A 21,053-nucleotide genomic window follows, 5' to 3' on the forward strand; every position below is an offset into this window, starting at 1 on the left:
ATCCTCCCATGCAGCACCCTCCGAAGAGTGAATAGCAAACTGTTCAGGTAAAAGGAGAAAGCAGAAAGAAAGATTGAGAAAAAGAAAGTGAAATGTAAGAGAAGACGAGAGGGAGGAAAGTGAGAAGAGAGAGGGCAAAACAGTAGCCAACTGCAGGAGGAGATTTTTTTTTGCCGACCTACAATTACCAGCTTCCTTAATTAGATGAGTGTGAGGTTGTGCTTTTTGACGCACTTGGCTTGATAAAGTTTGGGAACTATTGAATCACAGTCTTGTTCAGGTTGATTGATTGTCCAGAGTGAGTAATGCCTTGAATGAGTTTTGAGAAGGATGTGTGCGTGTGGTCCTCCCTTTGTTTACCAAACATTTTGCTAATTTTTCTTTCATTTTCTAATCTTCTTGTGCTGTATTTTTCTCCCTCTACATATTTCCCTTTTTATGCTGGCGTTCAACTTTAGCCCAATTGCACATGCCTAATCGTCCTTGACCTGCATATTGCAAGCTTGTTGACTCCTGCTGTTTCCACCCACGAGCAATGCCTAGTCTTGTATTAATTCACCCTTGGATTGCTTCCTTCCAAGGCTAAAAAGCCCAACTTTCTCCAATCTTTCTTCATAACTGAATCCTCTGATCGGATTCCGTCTTGTGCTCCTTCTCTGGACAGTCTGCAGGGCCTGAATGTGTTCCGGTGGGAAGAGCTGGACCCATTTCTCTGTGATTTTACTAGAGCACTGTCCAATTTAAGTATGATGTTCTCATCTCTTGTCGTCTTTAGTACTCTAGCATAAATAAACATAATTCCTGGGGACTTATTTGTTTTGAACCCTTTTAGCTTGACTGGCACTACCATCTCATTTATCTCAAATATCACTTCTGTTTGGATTATCACTATTTACAGTGGGCTTGTTGCTCTTGTCATCACTGATTACTAGTTGCAGAAAGTAATAATTTAGTGTATGCACATTTAAGAAGCTGGATACAAACTTTTTCTCATCCTCCATATGTGCTGTATTAGCATCCTTTAGGTTTTTTGCATCTTCTCTAACTGCTCATTTACTGTTCTAAGACTGAAAGATTACCTGAGAGATCTTTTGGTGAATCTATATTCCATTTGTAGACTGTTACTCTGCAAATGTACATGTATTGTGCTCCTTTTTGTTACCCTGGTGAAATTCAGGGTGGACCATGGGATTAATGCTTACAGACTTTGTGGCCCTTTCTGTCTTGATTCACCAATCTATAGTCCCTTGAGAGAAGCTGCCTGAATCTGGCATGGCTGTTGTATGGAGCTAATTGTCCTCCTAACCTAAAGCCACTCGAGATACACCTACAATAGCATAAGGAGACATCTGATTTGTTTGTAGAGAACAGACTACAGATATTTCCTATGGGAACATTTGTTGCTAGTTATTTTAAACACTTTTTACTGAACTGGAGCCTTCAGATCGGTTTGATCAGAGTATATACAGCATTAGTCTTTGCTTTCTGCAAATACATTTGTTCTCCCCAGTGATGTTGCAAACTTGTGTCATTGTTCCTCAAAGCTATTTGACATCTTAAATTATGCTCTGCTGCCTCTGATCCCTCAACAGGGGGGCGCTAAATCGATTCCTGATGCTGTGGCCACTCGCAATGTGCAACTTTAAAGATGAAATCCTGTTCTTTTTATGTTGATTGCGACAATTTTTTGGTGAGTGAGTGAGTGACCTGCCAGCTGACTTGTGACTGACGGGACTGTGCAAGGTTCTTGGAACTCGCTCTGAATTTTTACTCCTGGTGTTCAGCAGTTCCCCGTGCCTGAAGAAACTTTTTTTTTGCCTGTCTTGGTTAAGCTGCTGAGAGAAGACTCGGTGATCCTCTATAATGGGGGAATATTCAGCTTGGAATCGACTCGGCCGCTCCTGTGTATCTGGCAGCTGGAGAAAGGTGGGAGCAGCTGCTTTCTGATTTAATGTTTACCAACCAAATAAGGACAGTAACTTCACTCCGTTGTTTACGATCTTAACGAGCAGCATCCATTGTGTGTACCTGCTTCCAGGCGATCTATCTACCCTTTGGCTGTCAAATTCCATCTTAAACTGCTGCCAGTCCGCAGGAGCATTCCTTAACGTGTGGATCAAATGCTGCGCTGGCTCTTTGGACAAAGTGTTTGATCTCTGAATGCAGACTTCCTGCAGGACTGTTCCTTGGCACGTGCACATAACACAGCTGCTAGAATGTTTCCGTGAGGTTGCAGTCCCTTGTGTCTGCTCCCCTTCCGTGAGTTCCACTTGTATTTGGTTGGATCAGCATCTGGAGATGTGTTTCCACTCAGTTCATGATGGTCCTGATCTGAAATGACAGATGTTTAGATGTATGGAATGAGACCCTGAATTGAAGACAAAGAAAGGGACGGTTCCATCACTTCAGGTGGGGGGAGAGCGGTCTCCACTGGGTACATCCGCATCAGACTTTATAATAAAAAAAAAAATTAAAAAAAATATATGGGTTGGTGTTTCCGTTTGTGCATCGAAGCAGATGCCATGTGGCGGGGCCTGTAGGCCAAATGGTGACTCGAAATATTGATTTTTTAAAAATATAGCTTAAAAACAACAGCACATAGATCCCATAAATGTAAGCCAGGAAAGTGGGAGATGATTTGAAAAGGGGTTGTGCATTTAGCTGACAGTGGGTTGAAGATTAGTGGGAGGAGGCTCGTGTGGAACGTAAACACCGGCATGGACCAGTTGGGCCAAATGGCCTGTTTCTGTGCTGTTAATTCTATATTATGTAAAAGAGGTAAGCATTTTACTGTAGGGCAACCTTTTCCTTTTAAATATTAGTTTGATGCAACTGAACGTTGTGGTGAGCCAGTTGAGTTTTTGCGGTGGTGTGACAGATTTTGCTGGTGCCAGGTTTTTATTTCCAGGTGTTTTGGGTTCCCGAGCTGCTGTGGTGGGATTTGGACTCGAGTTCTCTGAATTATTAGCCCAGGCCTTGCCAGCGAATCCCACATCCTGAGAATGAATAATAAGAATGAATAAATATATTTTTAAATGAACAACAAAGACTCCGGGGATTCGGGATCTTCGCTACAAGGACAGGTTGGAGAAGCTGGATTTGTTTTCATTAGAACAAAGGAGGTTGAGGGGTGATTTGATAGAGGTGTACAAGATTATGACAGGTTTGGATAGGCTAGATGGGGAAAGGCTGTTCCCACTAGTTGATGGTACAAAGACTAGGAGACACAGATTTAAGGTTTTAGGCAAGAAATACAGGGGGGATATGAGGAAAAGCTTTTATGCAGCGAGTGGTGAGGACCTGGAACTCGCTGCTAATGGAAGTGGTGGAAGCGGAGACACTCCATGTTTTCATGGGGAGACTGGATAGGCACTTGAGGGAAATAAACTTGCAGGACTACGGGGATAGAGCGGGGGTGGGGGACTGATTGGATTGCTCTACAGAGAGCCGGCATGGACTCGATGGGCCAAATGGTCTCCTTCTGTGCCGTTATGACTCTGACTTCATAAAATCGGGGGATTAAATTGGCTATAGGGTTTCATTTGTATCTTGTGCATTAGTTTGCTAACTTACTACACTATGAAGTGATGTTATGCGAGTTCATGCTTGCAATTCAGTTGGCCAATTCCCAATCGCCTCCCATTGGAAGGAGGTGCTGAACGTAGATGCCAACTTCTTAATCCCACCCCACTGAGTTAATCTCGCGTCGCAGGCTATTAAGAGGCAGTGGTTGGGTTGTAGTCTCAGTTAAACTGATGTATAATGAACAGACTAAAAAGTGTTGTGATCATGTAGCTTGTCCTCATCAATAGCCTGTTAAAGTACTGGACTCTCTTTAGACCTCATTGAGACCTGAATGCATTTTAAGTTGTAGCCATCTAGGAATATTGGGATTACCATTGTACGGTACAATTGTAGGCACTGATGATATTCAGAAACTCTTCATTGCCCACCATTATATTGATGTAACTTGCCTTGATGAATGCTCTCCAAAACATTGTATTATGAGCAGTTGTCAGTAGCATTAATTAGATAACTGTAGTGAATGTTATAAATTGCCTTGCCTACAATGGTTATCTTTTTATTACTGCACTCACTTTGCTGGTACTAGCAAGGTTTCAGTTTAATTGAATTCTCCAGTGGTTCAGTGGATAAGAACATCCTTGGACACAGCCCCCCAGGATTAATCTGTTTGCGCTGAGTTAGAGAAAGTCAGTCGGACAGCATTGGGTATCCTGCCGTTGGCTTCACTGTTCACTGGTTGAGGAAGGAGAAATATCTGCAGGGTTTTCTGCTCCTGATTGTGGTCCAGTCGTCCCCACTGGATGTACATGTAAACATTGGGTAAGGACAGAATCTGGTTCAGCTGTGATTCCCTCCAAGGTCGAACATCAATGCCAGCACTCACTACTTTAATAGCCACTGAATGCGCTACTGGAGCCATGAGTCACTGCCTTCAGAAGAGGACAGGTGGAGAAAAGAATCTCCAGATTCCAAGTACAGTTTCATTTTGCGCTTTTTAAATATTTTCTTGGATCAAACATCACTTCATTCTTGATTGAAACTAAGAGTTAAAATTTGGGGCTAACTTTTTTACTCTTAAATATATATATATTTTATGAATTCATTAATAAAACAGAACATTTCTGAAGCAACATTTCTAATTCTGTTGATTCTCTCATTTCCAATGGCAGACGAGGAGGAACAAGACCTTCCAGGGGACATGAACAACCCTGCTGTGTATAAAAATCGTCACTTTGCAGCTGATGGTTTGTAACAGTTTACCGTGAGACTGAGTCCAGGTTGATGGGCTGTGGAAGGAATCCTGACTCTGACTCTTGATGCAATAATGCAAAATCGCTGTACAGTATGCCATGGCCTTTTCCTTTTACAAGTGCATTACTTGATAAATTTGAGAACTTCTGATTGATGTCTGGTGAAATAGAAGGAGGTGATGCAGACTAATATTTCTTCAAGATTATAAGCAAATTGTTTAGATTGATTTATAACTGCAAACATTTGGGGGGTGGGGAGAAGGGAATTTCATTTACCTCTGTACATTATTTTGTATATTTTGTACTTTTGAAGATTTTATGAACAGAATTTAGTTTTCATTTTGAGAAAGGTTCAGAGTTCACTAAACCATCACACAAAAATAATAAAATCAGCAAAATGACTGTCCAGACTAGCAGTAATCTGCTATATTCAGGTTAATCAAAGTAGCATTTGAGAACTGATCTGTTTAAATTTACTATATTTAAAAATAAAAACTTAGCAACTAAGTAGCTGAAACATTTTGCCTTGTACAGCCATCTATAAGATGTCATTTTGCTTGGCGTGAAGGTTTTGCATTGTGCTGTGAAACAGTAAATATTGTCTCTTGGCTCTTTGGGAGAAGTGACGAGAATCTATTGTGATTTGAATGGATTCTAACTTTTTAATACAAGAATGTATAGATACATGTGGTGATTGACAAATGCAATGCAGCAAATGGAATTCATCTGAAATGTCTTCAGTGGCAGCAGAGTTTGGATATTGAATTTTCACACGCGTTCCTTTCGTTGCTTCCATCAACTTCTGTATTGCCCTGTAAATAAAAACCAGGGACAGTAATGAGACTTGGACAGTGCTACCTACAGATGGGTGTGGAGCAGTTGCTGGATCTAAGAGCGTTGACACAGTGGAACTCAAACAGTGATATAAGAAAAACCACCATCTTAAACTGTCCTACAGAATGACCCTCCTGTGGGTTGTTGCCACTACTGGTGGGGAGAGTACTAATATGAGATTTAAAAATAAATAAATTACACATTTGGCATCTCCTGCTCTATTCTGCTCAGTGAAAATTGGCTCTCATGTCTAACAAACTGACACTAAATAAAATATAAACCAAACACATGTTGGTGTTTTGGAATGGCTTTCATTCCTTGTGAGATAGTTAGCCACGCTTGTGGAACTGAAAAGCGTAACAATGGTTTCAATATTGTATTATCCTCTATATAACAGTCAGCAAACAGTAAAATGTTGCACTATCACTTAGTGACTGTTGTAGATTTTTTACATTGTACAAAAGAAGTGTATAGCCCTCTAATTTACTGTTGAAGCATGAGGCAAAAAATACTGTGAATACACAAATTGCAGACTTGGAAAATGATATAAATGTATTGCAATATACTATTTCCATGAATTTGAAATCTTGTTTAGAGTTAGAATGTTCATTATTGGGTGTAATGAATTTGATTGCAAAGTTTGTACTTTAAAAAAAATTATAATTATGACCTGAGCAAAAATTGGGACGTCAGAGGGTAGAGAAATAATGCATTTTTTCTTTTTAAGAATAATCTGATGAGCTTAAAAAGTAAAATACTGCATATATGTGCTCTATATATTGAAGAACTCAATAAATCACTACAGACCTTATTATGACCCTTCTAACTCATGTGGGGTGAGGTAATCCTCAATAGGAGTTATAATACAATTCCAGGAAATGTGGGAACCCATCAATGCCATTAGGTGGACACTGTGGAATGCAATATATAAATATGATACATTTTTAAATAAGTGATTTTAACAATCTGATAACTGGGAGTGAATTATACAGCTCATTCTTGAACCTTCTGACCAATCAATTACTTCATTCTGTGGTTCATGGCACCATCTGAAGCACTCGATTAGGTTACAGCGTTTCTAACGAGCTTCCAGCTATCTTATTCTGTAATTGGCAAATTTAGTCATGTAAACAAAAATCAGTGTAGTTCCGCCTCTGTGTGCAGCTTTTTAGGGAGGGCTGGGGTTGGTTCTTTTTCCAAGTTAAACAATTGCATTGGATTTTGTGCTTCAGAAATGTTACACCTGTGTTGTAAAACTGTAAGAAGATGCTGCATGGTACCATGGTTTCTGTTCCTCTGATTTGTTTACAAAACTTTGAATAAACAGTTTCTTTCTTGAGTTGATGTGGAGAGTGTGTTTGTGAAATACTGTCAATTTATGCATGCATCGTTTGGACTAACCTTAGCTTGTGCAGCCAGAAACTGCCTGAAAACAAATGCACATTCATTTCAAGCTAGACTTTGTTTTGAAGGAGTGTGATCCAATTTTTTTTTGTTTCAGTTCACTTTAATATATCTTTTTTTGATGAACAGAATAAAAGAGGTGTTATGCTTATTAGTTACTTGGGAGATGAAGATTACATGGAGCTACAACCTGTAAAGTAAGTTGTAAGGCAGGCAATAGCGCCTGGCTAGTTGAAGATTTCATTGACAGAAATCGTTTAGGAGGGCAGTTTTGTGTTTTCTGGGGCCAAGGTTGCGATTATAGATTTTCATCAATGACCTTCGAGGAGTTCTTCAATCGGAACCATTCTTTGTTGATACAAATGTGTGTGGGGTTAGTAATTCGGAACAAATCGATCATTTGAAGGCAGATTTAGACAATGTGGGTGGGGGCAGATATGGACAAGTGGAGGCTCATGCACACAATTGGGGAAACTCCAGACATGTCTGTACCATGCTAGGGTACCAATTAAAAGAAATGAATCCAGAAAGAGACCCGAGAGTAGTATTTAATCACTTGTGTTGCTATAAGGAAAGCAAATAGTTTTAGGTTGTATTAGAAGGACCACTGAGTAGAAAAGAACAGCACCATACTTTTAGCTATATATAAGGGTTTGGATTGCTGGCATTTGGAGTATTGTGCCCAGTTTTGGTCCCTGCACAGGGTGAGGTTGTGAAGAAGATGCACGGGATGATAAATCACAGAGCTCTTATAAGGATAGGTCCCAAGAATTAGGGTGATTTACTTGGGAGAAATGCAGTCTGAGGGGAATAGGATTTAATTTAAATATGGATGTATAGGATGCAGTCTGTTTTTAGATGGGTTTTTTGAAATGGATGGGATGATAGAACTAGAGGTCATGTCTATTAAATCCATAGGCAAAGTGGTGGGTTAGGTCTCAAAAGTGTTTTGTTTTTGAGTCATCAACTTGCATTTATATAGAGCCTTTAACATAGTAAAGCATCCCAAGGGGCTTGGGACATTTTACTATGTCACCCTTGGGAACACATTTTTAGAGATGAGCTAAGCATGGAGTTGCTGCATTTGAGATTTTGACAAGTTCCTGAGAAACTGACTCTTCCAGTTATAGGGGGTATTGTGGTAAACCACTGTTATAGTTATCACTGTATATTGTTCTCACTGTTCTCACTGTCACATCACTACACGAGGTCGCCTCTTGTCGCACTGTTATACCTGGGCTGACCACCTCCGACTCCGCCCATTACCTGCCCAGGTATAAAGGTAGCTGACTGGCTAGTATTCCTCCCTGTTGGATCGGATCACCCACGAGGGTGGGCTCTGTTATTTAGCCAATAAAAACCTTCAGTTACGTTCTTAACTCGTCGCCTTTTATTGGACTAATTGATAGGCATATCAATTTTATTGACTAAATTTTAAAGATGTCTGATAATGAACAGCAACAGCAAGGAGCTCACCCAGCAGCACAGCAACAGCAGCCTCCAGACAACGGGCCACACCAGCCGGCTTGGCTGCAAGCCTTGAAACCACCATACCTGGATCTAAACCCACAGGCACCAAACTCAGCCAACGACTTCAAACACTGGCTGGACTGCTTCGAATCGTACCTGGAGGAAGCCGTCGTCCCTCAGAGATCCAAACTAAGAGTCCTGAAAGCCCAAGCGAGCCCGAGAGTATATACACTCATCCAGGACATGACTACGTACGACGACGCCATCAACCTACTGAAACAGCAGTACCGGAGCCCGGTAAACTACATGTACACTAGGCATCTCTTAAGATCTCGCCAGCAACAGCCAGGAGAATCGATAGCTGAATTTTCACGAGCGCTGAGACAACTCGGCAGGAACTGTGACTTTAAAGCGGTGACGGCTACTGCGAACATGGAAGACAATGTCCGCGACGCCTTGGTGAGAGGCCTACGTTCCGACTACACACGGCAAAGACTGCTTGAAGCTAAGGACATAGACCTGGACAAGGCCGAAGCCCTCGCCCTCACCCTAGAGGCCACCCAGCAAGACCAGGAAGCGTTTGCCAGGTACTATTCGCGACCCTGGGACTCGGGCCCGACCCCCACCCCACCACCCTTCACAGCGCTGCCCCCGGGACCTACCTCAGCGTCTGCATCACGGATCCGACCGGGCCCGCTAGCCCCGGTACCGGCCCCGACATCAGGCAACCCCGATCGGGCCGCTGGCTGCTTCTTTTGCGGCCAGGAGAAGCATCCGAGGTCGCGCTGCCCAGCCAAAAACTCGACCTGCAAAACCTGCCTCAAGAAAGGCCACTTCTCCAAGGCCTGCAGAAGCAAATCCTCAGAAGCCAGCAGTGCCTCATGCGAACCCTGGGGGCGGCCATCTTTGTGCGGGGCAGCCGAAGCCTGCAGAGCCTCATGGGAAAACCAGGGGTGGCCATCTTTGTGCGGGGCAGCCGAAGCCTGCAGAGCCTCATGGGAAAACCAGGGGCGGCCATCTTTGTGCGGGGCAGCCGAAGCCTGCAGAGCCTCATGGGAACAGCAGGGGCGGCCATCTTTGTGCGGGGCAAACGATTTAAACAGAGCCTCATGTGAACTACGGGGGCCGCCATCTTCGCCGCCATCTTGTCATGACAACGACGCGCTCATCTACACCCTAGCTTCCGTGACCCTGGATCAAGCCCGCCCGCACCACCTGGCCAGCTCAATGATGGACATCAAAGTCAACGGCCACGCCACGACCTGCCTGTTCGACAGCGGAAGCACGGAGAGCTTCATCCACCCAGACACGGTGAGCCACTACTCCTTCCCCGTCCTGCCAACGCGCAGCCGCATCTCGATGGCATCGAGGTCGCACGCCACAGACATCAGCGGCTACTGTGTCGTGACATTGTCGGTTAAAGGGACAGAGTATAAAAATTTTAAACTCCTCGTACTCCCCCAGCTGTGCGCTGCCGTCATACTAGGGCTGGACTTCCAATCCCACCTCCAAAGTGTAACCCTAGCATACGGTGGACCCCTCCCCCCACTCACAGTCGACAACCAGCGAAAGTTAAACCGCCCACCGCGTAACACCTGCAGCCTATCCACCCTCAAGGTACCGCCACCTTCCCTGTTCGCTAACCTCACCCCCGACTGCAAACCTGTCGCTACTAAGAGCAGGCGGTACAGCGCTGGGGACAGAGCCTTCATTAGCTCTGAGGTGCAGCGACTCCTGAAAGAGGGCATTATTGAGGGGAGCAGCAGCCCCTGGCGTGCCCAGGTGGTGGTAGTCAAGACCGGCGACAAAAATCGCCTGGTTATCGACTACAGCCAGACCATAAACAGATACACCCAGCTGGACGCATACCCCCTCCCCCGCATATCGGACATGGTCAATGAGATTGCACAATACCGCGTATTCTCGACCATCGACCTCAAGTCGGCCTACCACCAACTCCCCATCAGCCCGGAGGACAGCCAGTACACCGCCTTCGAGGCGAATGGCCGCCTCTACCAATTCCTTAGGGTCCCCTTTGGTGTCACCAACGGGGTCTCGGTTTTCCAACGGGAGATGGACCGGATGGTTGACCAGAACGGACTACAGGCCACTTTCCCCTATCTCGATAACGTCACCATCTGCGGCCGCAACCGGCAGGACCATGACGTGAATCTGGAGAAATTCCTCCGTACGGCCCAACGGCTGAACCTCACCTACAATAAGGAGAAATGCGTGTTTAACACAGCGCGCCTTGCCATCCTTGGCTGTGTAGTAGAGAACGGAGTCATCGGCCCCGACCCCGAAAGAATGCGCCCCCTCATGGAGCTACCCCTCCCCCACTGTCCAAAAGCACTTAGGAGAACCCTGGGGCTTTTCGCCTACTATGCCCAATGGGTACCCAATTATGCGGACAAAGCCAGACCCCTCCTGAAAACCACATCCTTCCCCCTCACGGAAGAGGCGTGCGCGGCCTTCTCCCTCATTAAGGGAGACATAGCCAAGGCCACAATGCACGCAGTGGATGAGTCAATCCCCTTCCAAGTGGAGAGCGATGCATCCGACTTCGCCCTAGCCGCTACCCTTAACCAGGAGGGTAGGCCGGTAGCCTTCTTCTCAAGGACCCTACAGGGCCCCGAGACCCGACACTCGTCGGTCGAGAAGGAAGCCCAGGCAATTGTGGAGGCAGTACGGCGCTGGAGGCACTACTTGGCAGGCAAACGATTTACCCTCCTCACCGACCAACGCTCGGTTGCCTTCATGTTTAATAACAAGCTGAGGGGCAAGATCAAGAACGACAAAATCTTGAGGTGGAGAATCGAGCTTTCCACCTATGATTATGAGATCTTGTACCGGCCCGGTAAACTGAACGACCCCCCTGATGCTCTTTCACGCATTACATGCGCCAGCGCGCAAAGTGATAGACTTCAGACCCTCCACAATGACCTCTGCCACCCCGGAGTCACCAGACTCTACCATTTCATTAAGGCCCGCAACCTGCCATACTCCATCGAGGAGGTCAGGACCATGACCAGGAACTGCCAGATCTGTGCTGAGTGCAAACCGCACTTCTATAAGCCGGACAGAGCAAGCCTGATCAAGGCCACCCGCCCCTTCGAGCGTCTGAGCATCGACTTCAAGGGGCCCCTACCGTCATCCGACCGTAATGTGTACTTCCTCAACATCGTTGATGAGTACTCCCGTTTCCCCTTTGCCTTCCCCTGCCCAGACATGACCAGTAACACGGTCATTAAATGCCTGAACAAACTCTTCGCCTTGTTCGGGTTCCCGAACTATATACATAGTGACCGGGGCGCCTCCTTCATGAGCGAGGAACTCCGTCAGTTCCTATTGGAGAGGGGTATTGCAGCAAGCAGGACCACCAGCTACAACCCCCGAGGGAACGGCCAGGTGGAAAGAGAGAACGCGACGGTATGGAAGGCCACCCTCTTAGCCTTAAAGTCTAAGGGCCTCCCAACCTCCCGCTGGCAAGAGGTCCTCCCGATTGCGCTGCACTCCATCCGGTCACTACTTTGCACTGCCATTAACACCACCCCCCATGCTCGAATGTTTGTCTTCCCCAGGAAGTCGACTACGGGAACCACCCTACCAACCTGGCTGACCTCTCCGGGACCCGTCTTGCTGCGAAAGCACGTGAGGGCCCATAAAACGGACCCCCTGGTCGAGAAGGTGAACCTCCTGCACGCCAACCCCCAGTACGCCTATGTGGCTTACCCAGACGGACGGGAGGACACTGTCTCCTTACGAGACCTCGCACCCTCACCCCCCCCTCCCAACCCCCCGAGTCCAGCCGAGGTAGACGGCATGCCGGAACCCCACGAGCCTTTGCCGACTACGCAGACACCAGCTTTAACACCGGATAATGTAACACCGCCGCTGCGACGATCGGAGAGGCTAACGAAGCCTCCGGACAGACTGACATACCAGAGCTGGTAATACACTTCACCCCGCCGGACTCTAATCTAAACAAGGGGTGAATGTGGTAAACCACTGTTATAGTTATCACTGTATATTGTTCTCACTGTTCTCACTGTCACATCACTACACGAGGTCGCCTCTTGTCGCACTGTTATACCTGGGCTGACCACCTCCGACTCCGCCCATTACCTGCCCAGGTATAAAGGTAGCTGACTGGCTAGTATTCCTCCCTGTTGGATCGGATCACCCACGAGGGTGGGCTCTGTTATTTAGCCAATAAAAACCTTCAGTTACGTTCTTAACTCGTCGCCTTTTATTGGACTAATTGATAGGCATATCAGGTATGTTATTGGGAATGTGATGAGTCCGGGTGTAAGTGCACTCCTGGAGCTTTCTTGATTTGCCCTGGGGAGCTGAGGATTTTCCCAGAGTTCTTCCCTAACTAGCAACAGGCTTTTATCTTTCCAAGGAGATAGCCTTGAGGGGATAGGTGGATGGTATGCAAGGTGTAGTAGATGAGTGGGCTTAATAAGCCTGATGGTCTGTTCTTGCTCGTGATAGGGCTAACCTATTACATACACTGTGCAGCACAAAAAAGGGCCATTTGGCTCTACTGGTCTGTGCCAGTGTTTATGCTCCACACTAGCCTCCTCCCACCCCATTTCAGCTAACCCTTTCAGCATATCCTTCTATTCCTTGCTTGGTATTTATCTAGCTTCCCCTTAAATGCATCTATGCTATTTGCCTCAACTACTCCTTGTGGTAGAGAACACAAAATTTGCCAATAAGGATTATTAAAGAAAAACCATTTAGTTCCATGTTGTACACACTACCAATGGGACACAAGATGTTTATTTGTGGATTCTGGTACGAAGCTAAACTTCATGTATGAATCTTCTGTACATGCACTTCCTTCCTTTGAAAGGCCCCTCCGATGCTCCGTCTTATGCTAGAAGGTTGGGATCAATCCAATGTTGGCGATGGTTTGGGACTAATAATCCAAAGCCAGACTTCCTGTGTGCATTCAGGTGGCAAGTTTAATTTCTGACTCTTACCCAGAGGATGGCAGTATCACTTAACTGAACTGTGTTTAAACCCAAGATATCCAGACTCTAATCCAGAGGGCGTGTGGACATACTGATTATTAACTACATGACTGGTGTTGCTGTAGTGCAAGGCTCAGATTCATGGCCAGTTGCAAATAAACAGTGAGGTGGTTCCCTTTCCCTGAAAGCACACAAGATTACAACCTTAATTGAGATGGGATTGCCAATCTGACCAGTTATCTTTGCCTATTGTGGCATGGAAGTAAAAAGAAATACAAAAATATGGAGGCACAAGTTAAAAACATGTTTATCACATTGCAGATTGATGGTGTGAATGATCTTGCTCCGTTATGCTGTGGAAGGGAGGGGAGGGCAAAGAATGGCTTTGTGAAACAGCATTATGTAAGATGCCCATTGACTGGATGTTCCTCATACATTGGAAGTACCCCCTGCTGTAGTATACTTTTTTTCTGGGATGACTCCTGCTTGCCTCCCAGGCCAGTCTAATGTGCTAAAGACCCATTAAAATGGGTGGACTCATCTTGGAAAGAAAGACAGACTTTCATTTCTACAACACCTTTCACAGCGTCAGGATGTCCCAAAGCGCTTTACAGCCAATGAAGTATTTTTTTGAAGTATAGTCACTGTTGTAATTTAAGAAACACAGCAGCCAATTTGCGCACAGCAAGCTCCCACAAACAGCAATGTGATAATGACCAGATAAGCTGTTTGTGATGTTGACTGAGGGATAAATATTGGCCCAGGACACCAGGGATAACTCCCCTGCTTTTTGAAATAATACCATGGGATCTTTTACATCCACCTGAGAAGACAGGGCCGTGGTTTAATGTCTCAAACCAGGTTCAAAATGGTGGCTCACTGAGAGGCGGGGTTGCCAACCCTCCAGGAATTAATTTATAATCTCCAGGATACTGCTGCGAGCAACACCAGTGAGAAAAATTATAGAGGCATTAAAAGAAATTGTGTTTTCTTTCCTGTTAACACTGCCATTTATTAGTTATAAAATATTGGAGATGTGGTGGAAAAAAGGTTGTTTAACTGACAGTTAAGAATTAGAAAAATAGGAGCAGGAGTAGGCCATTTGGCCCTTCGAGCCTGCTCTGTCAGTCAATATGATCATGGCTGATCCTCTATCTCTAACATATTCCCACTCTCTCCCCATACCCCTTGATGCCTTTGTGTCTAGAAATCTATCTACTTAAATATATTCAGTGACTTGGCCTCCACAGCCTTCTGTGGCAGAGAATTCCACAGGTTCACCACCCTCTGAGTGAAGACATTTCTCCTCATCTCAGCCCTAAATGTCCTACCCCCTATCCTGAGACCGTGACCCCTGGTTCTAGACCCCCCCAGCCAGGGGAAACATCCTCCCTGCATCCAGTCTGTCTAGCCCTGTCAGAATTTTATACGCTTCAATGAGATCCCCTCTCATTCTTCTAAACTCTAGTGAATACAGGCCTGGTCGACCCAATCTCTCCTCATACGACAGTCCTGCCTTCCCAGGAATCAGTCTGGTGAACCTTCGCTGCACTCCCTTTATGGCAAGTATATCCTTTCTTAGGTAAGGAGACCAAAACTGCACACACTACTCCGGGTGTGGTCTCACCAAGGCCCTGTATAACTGTAGTAAGACATCCTTGCTCCTGTACTCAAATCCTCTTGCAATGAAGGCCAACATACCATTTGCCTTCCTAACTGCTTGCTGCACCTGCATGTTTGCTTTCAGTGACTGGTGTACAAGGACACCCAGGTCCCTTTGTACATCAGCATTTCCCAATCTATCACCATTTAAATAATACTTTGCCTTTCTGTTTCTCCTACCGAAGTGGATAACTTCATATTTATCTACGTTATACTGCATCTGCCATGTATTTGCCCACTGACTCAACTTGTCTAAATCGCCTTGAAGCCTCTTTGCATCCTCCTCACAACTCACAAACCCACCTAGTTTCGTGTCGTCAGCAAACTTGGAAATATTACTGTAAAGTCTGTGGGTTGTGCAGTTAATAAATACACAGACTTCAGAAGTAACAAACAAACAGGTCTTTATTATTCGAAGGTCCGGGCGAATCTGCCCCAGCAATCATGCCACAACACTTATATACTGGTGTGGTCACTATCGGTATTACAGTATACAGAAGCCAAACAAATAGTGCCACACCTAAAGTAGTTCCCTTAAAGGTGAACGGTTACATTCAATAGTTCCCTTAAAGATAGACGGGTACATACACTACAATCCTTTTTTAGCTTATTACTTAGAGTCCCCGTTAAACATACATATCTTCAAATTCCTATAAAACAAATTACAGATATAATCTCAGTGGAGTCAATGTCATATAAAACAATTTACAAATATAATCTCGGTGGAAACAGTTCACAGGTTCAGTCTCTGCGGAAACAGTTCATAGATTCAGTCTCTGATCTTGACTCGTTCCAAACAACATCTCTTTGGTGTAGCCGGTTCACCTGGCTAGCGTGACTCCTCCATAGCCTTTTTCTTGACGTAACAGCTTGAACTTTCGTCCTGTTGAAGCAGCAGTGCGGACTTTTACAACCAACTGGCTGTCTTGACATTTTCCAGTTTTTCAACTAATTTAGCTCCTTTCGTAATGTCCCGCCTGGAATGGTAGAAGTGCTAATATTTTAGACCGTTATTATCTTCTGCTTTTTCTTTTCTGCCTTTTTGAAACTCTCGGAGCTCCTTTCTCGGCTGCCAGCTGTAGCGCCACCAACTCTCTATGTTCCTTAGACCTTAAGTGCTTCATCCGGATTTCAGCACTTTGAGAGTTTTCATCACAAGCTGGGCAGACCACATCCTCGTAATATTCAGTGTCACTCAACAGGTCATGGTACTATTCAGGTTCGTCCTGAGTTAGGCCAGCGAGAGAGACTTCTTCTTTCTCCTCACCCGTCTGGACGTTAGCTGACGGTGGTTCCTTCCCTAAACATCTTTCTTGAAAAGCCTTCTTCATGCATTCATATTCATCCCGCTCTTCCTGGGTTATCTGCCATTCCTTCACGACGGACCTCATTTGTGAGTTCAATACCTTCCTTTCCATCGGTAATTGCGTTATCAGGCTATTTAACCCTTCTACTGAAATAACGGGTTCCACATTCTTCTGTTCACCTTGACGTGATTCAATGTACTTTTGGCATCCTTGTAAAATTTGTGTTGCCACCTCCGCTATCTCCGTGACTTTTGAGAGCTCCGAACTCGTTCCCCCTGAAGATTGAAGCTCGTGTTCAGATTGTTCCCCTTGCCGAGTCTTGTCCTTCAGCATATGAAGGAGTTGGCCGACCGTTAACTCTTCCCTGGGAACATGGTGGATCAGAGTCTTCTCCATTTCATCCACCTCTTTCTCCAATACTTCCACCTTACGTTCCTCTTGAACTTTGGCTTTCAGCGCTCGGCAAAGTTGCGCCCTGATGCTCTCTAGTTCATGTTCAGGGACCATTCTTACAGTGTCCTGTTCTTCCACTGAAAGGATTCCCAGTTGAATCTGTTCTTCAAGTTGTTGAACCTCGGTCATTGCCGCCTCATACTTGTCTTGGGTGTCCTTCAATGTTTTTATAAGTTCTTGGACATCCTGTCTTTCATGCTCTGCCATGATTTTCACCTCTAATTGCTCATCTATGGATGGAGCTTCTATCGATGAGTCTGTCTTGGCCTTGAGTTCATCAAGAATTTCCTGCAGCCTTTGGACTTCTTGCTCATGTTCAACCTTTAGTTGTTCATATGCTTCTACTGAAACTAGCTTTTCAGAGGCTGCCGAGTTAACCCCCTCCAGAATTGTAGCCTGGGCCTGTTCATACTGTTCTTTCAACTTCTCACACTCTGCTTGTAAGGAGTCGTAGAGAAGAACTGGAATAAAATCCTGGCTCCCTGAAGATTCCTCTTCCTTTGGTTCATTCTGTAAATATTCTAGTTCCTGAACAGCATCAGGGTAATGTGATTGGTATTTGGCCACGATGGCTCTATGGTCGCTCTCTGCTTGAGCTAGCTGTCTCTGTAGTCTTTCCAGGTTCCCCCATTCGGTGTCCCAGAACTTTTCCATATTTTTCATCTCCTGTACGAGACGGTCACTCAACTGTTCTAATTGTTGTCGTACTTTGACATAAGTTTGCGTCCGAGCTCGGTGTTCTTCCGTCATGGATGAATCCTTTGCTTGAACAGGCTCAGAATTCTCTGTCAACCTGAAGTTCGGCTCTACAGCTTTATTCTTCTTGGTACCATAAGTCCTTCTGCATGTCTTCGTTTTCTTTCCCATCGTCGGCAAGTCCCTTTTAGCCTTGTCTTCCATTTCCGACTTGGTCTTATCATCATCCATTTCAGAATCTGAGCTAATAGCTTGCACCGAGTCCTCCCTCATTATGGCTTTTAGGTAATGCCATTCCATGTCTATTTTCTTAATCCACTCCCGTCCTAGAAGTGGTGGTCCTCCCTCAGATAATACGTACAAGTTCATTCTTGGGTGTTCTTTACCCCTATCTCTCACCTTGACTCTTATTTTCCCCACGGGGTATACGTTATGCCCCGTGTATGTCTGTAATACGAACTTGGTATTTCTTAAAGGTATGTGAGAGAATAGCCGGTGGTAGTCCCTTCGGTTGATGACTGATAGAGCTGATCCAGTGTCTAGCTCCATTCTTACTTGGACTCCAGCTATTTGTAGTATGACCCAGATGGCCTGTAGATCCGTTTCTTTACCCACATTGTGGATTCTCAGACTACCCAGCTCCTGGTTGTTTGGGTCTGAGTCTGAATTCTGTTCGTCTGAACTCTTCTCAGCCATCTTGTGTACCTTGTTGTACTTTTCTGGTGGTGGCTTCCTTTGATTATTGGTCTTTTTCCCGGACCGGCATACCTTCGCGATGTGACCCAGTTTGCCACACTTCCTACACTCTTGGTTCTTAAACCAGCATTGATTCTGGTCATGCGTTGTCTTCCCACAACGGTAGCATTTTGTTGTGCTTGAAGTAATTTGGTCCACCCCGAGTGCCGCCGCCTTTAGTTGCATTTCCGCCGTTCCTTTCGCTGCGGCTTCGTGCGATGCAGCTATAAGGACAGCCCTGTCCAGTGTGAGGTCGTTCTCTTCTAGTAGTCGCTTCTGCGTCCCTTCTTTGGACAATCCGCATACGAACTTGTCCCGCAGCGCTTCTGTCAGATTCCCTCCGAACTGGCAGTATTTCGCTAGCCTACGCAGTTCGACCAAGTATTCCGCATTGCTTTCGTCTTTCTTCTGCGTTCTTGCGTAGAATTTGAATCGTTCAGCCAGCATCAGCGGTGTGGGGTTCAAGTGGTCCTTCAGCACAGCCACAATCTCTTCGAAGGTCTGATCTGCTGGTTTATTTGGTGCTATTAGATGCTTCAAGAGCCCGTATGTTTTTGCCCCCATCGAGTTTAGCAATGTTATCGCCTTGTCGTCTTCCTCTATTTTGTTGGCTTCGCAATAGATCTCTATGCGTTCCACGTACGTGGCCCAGTCTTCTATTTCAGAATTAAAGTCGTTAATATTCCCTCGCTTAGGCATCTTTCTTCCCTTGGGAACAGCACCAGTATTTCTTTAAGTATTCTTATTTATTTGTTTGTTTCTAAGATGGCGGTTTTCCCGCGAAATCGGCGGTTTCCCGCTCTTTCCTTCTCTCCCCGCCCACTTCAATGGCGGTATGTCAATCAAGATGGCGGTTTTCCCGCAAAAATGGTGGTTTCCCGCTCTTCCTTTCTCGCCCCGCCCACTTCAATGGCGGTTTCCCGCTTCTGGCGTCTTCTCCGCCTAATGGCGGCTTCCCGCGTTTCTTCCCGGTGGAAGGGGTACGCTTCCCCCACAGCGGACAGGTTCAGCCGCTGGCTGGCTACCGCACAGCTCCTCTTACTCGGCTATGTCTTTTCCTCCCGCCCGCATGGCTATACCGGTGCTGGGTACACCCTGTTAACGGAGGACAGTTCAGCCGCTGGACTGGCTCTCGCGCAGTCTCTCTCTCCGTACCCGGCTCTGTCGCTCTCTCACCCGCACGTTCGGTGCTACCGGCCCTGGGTACCCCGTTGGTGGAGAACAGCTCAGCCGCTGGACTGGCTCTCGCGCAGTCTCTCACCCCGTTTTCGGCTGTGTCTCTCACCCACTCCCGCACGTTCGGTTTTACCGGCTCTGAGTACCCCGTTGGTGGAGAACAGCTCAGCCGCTGGACTGGCTCCTCGCAGTCTCTCTCTCCGCACCCGGCTCTCACCCGCACGGTTCCCGTTCGCCTCCCCAGCCCTCTCGCAGACCGGTGTTTCCCTCCCCGGCTGCGGCTGGGTTTCTCTTCCCGCGCCTACTCGCAGGCTCAGCGCTTCGTGGCTGCGGTCGCTGCCCGGAGTTTTCCCGCCGATCGCGGCCCGGCTGTCACCCGACGCCGTTGGACCCGACTTTTGGCCGGCACAGCTCCCCCTCGACCGAGGTCGAGTGCTCTGCCCTTATCCTCCGGATACTTCTACACCTTCCCCTACTCACAGTCTCTTCGGCCGCCTTGTTTCTTGCTGGTCGGCTCACTCCGCACCGTGGCAGAAGGGTAGTCAGTGCCTGTTGCTGATACAGCTTTTGTTGTTAGTCTTCCTGCTTTCTGTTGTTGCAGCCTCGTGTTTTCTTTTGGTAGCACGACGAGGGCGGTTGTCTCTCTTCGACGCTCTTCGTTGCTTTTGGTAGTCTTGCCGCAGGGTACGATCGGACTCGTCGCCACTGTAAAGTCTGTGGGTTGTGCAGTTAATAAATACACAGACTTCAGAAGTAACAAACAAACAGGTCTTTACTATTCGAAGGTCCGGGCGAATCTGCCCCAGCAATCATGCCACAACACTTATATACTGGTGTGGTCACTATCGGTATTACAGTATACAGAAGCCAAACAAATAGTGCCACACCTAAAGTAGTTCCCTTAAAGGTGAACGGTTACATTCAATAGTTCCCTTAAAGATAGACGGGTACATACACTACAATTACATTTGGTTCCCTCATCCAAATCATCATTGATATATATTGTGAATAGCTGGGGCCCAAGCACAGATCCCTGTCACTAGTCACCGCCTGCCACCCTGAAAAAGATCCATTTATTCCTACACTCAGTTTGTTAACCGATTTTCAATCCATGCCAGTATATTACCCCCAATCCCATGTGCTTTAATTTTGCACACTAGCCTCTTATGTGGGACTTTATCAAAGGCCTGAAAATCCAAATACACCACATCCACTGGTTCTCCCTTATCTATTCTACCAGTTACATCCTCAAATAACTCCAGTAAGTTTGTCAAACACGATTTCCCTTTCATAAATCCATATTGACTTTGTCTAATCCCGTTTTTTAAGTGTCCTGTTATCACATCCTTTATAATAGACTCTAGCATTTTCCCTACTACTGATGTTAGGCTAACCGGTCTGTAGTTCCCTGTTTTCTCTTTTTTTTAAAAAGTGGGGTTAGATTTGCCACCCTCCAATCTGAAGGAACTGTTCCACAATCTATAGAATTTTGCAAGATGACAACCAATGCATCCACTATTTCCATGGCTACCTCTTTTAATACTCTGGGATGCAGATTA

At 46.0% G+C, this 21,053-nt stretch overlaps 1 protein-coding gene across 3 annotated transcripts in view; it reads left to right on the top strand.

Annotated features, from left to right (window-relative positions):
• golm2 (golgi membrane protein 2) overlaps positions 1 to 6,948 on the top strand; it is an 82,827-nt gene extending 75,879 nt beyond the window's left edge. For all 3 annotated transcript variants that reach the window (XM_085968391.1, XM_085968389.1, XM_085968390.1), the window contains one exon: positions 4,695 to 6,948. In XM_085968391.1, the coding sequence (XP_085824517.1) occupies positions 4,695 to 4,777 (83 nt within the window). In that variant the 3' untranslated portion in view covers positions 4,778 to 6,948. The remainder of the gene's footprint in view (positions 1 to 4,694) is intronic.
• Positions 6,949 to 21,053: the final 14,105 nt, after the last annotated feature.

Source organism: Somniosus microcephalus, chromosome 27 (assembly GCF_052327205.1).
Source record: "Somniosus microcephalus isolate GS21.2 chromosome 27, FLI_Smic_1.0, whole genome shotgun sequence".
NCBI lineage: Eukaryota > Metazoa > Chordata > Chondrichthyes > Squaliformes > Somniosidae > Somniosus > Somniosus microcephalus.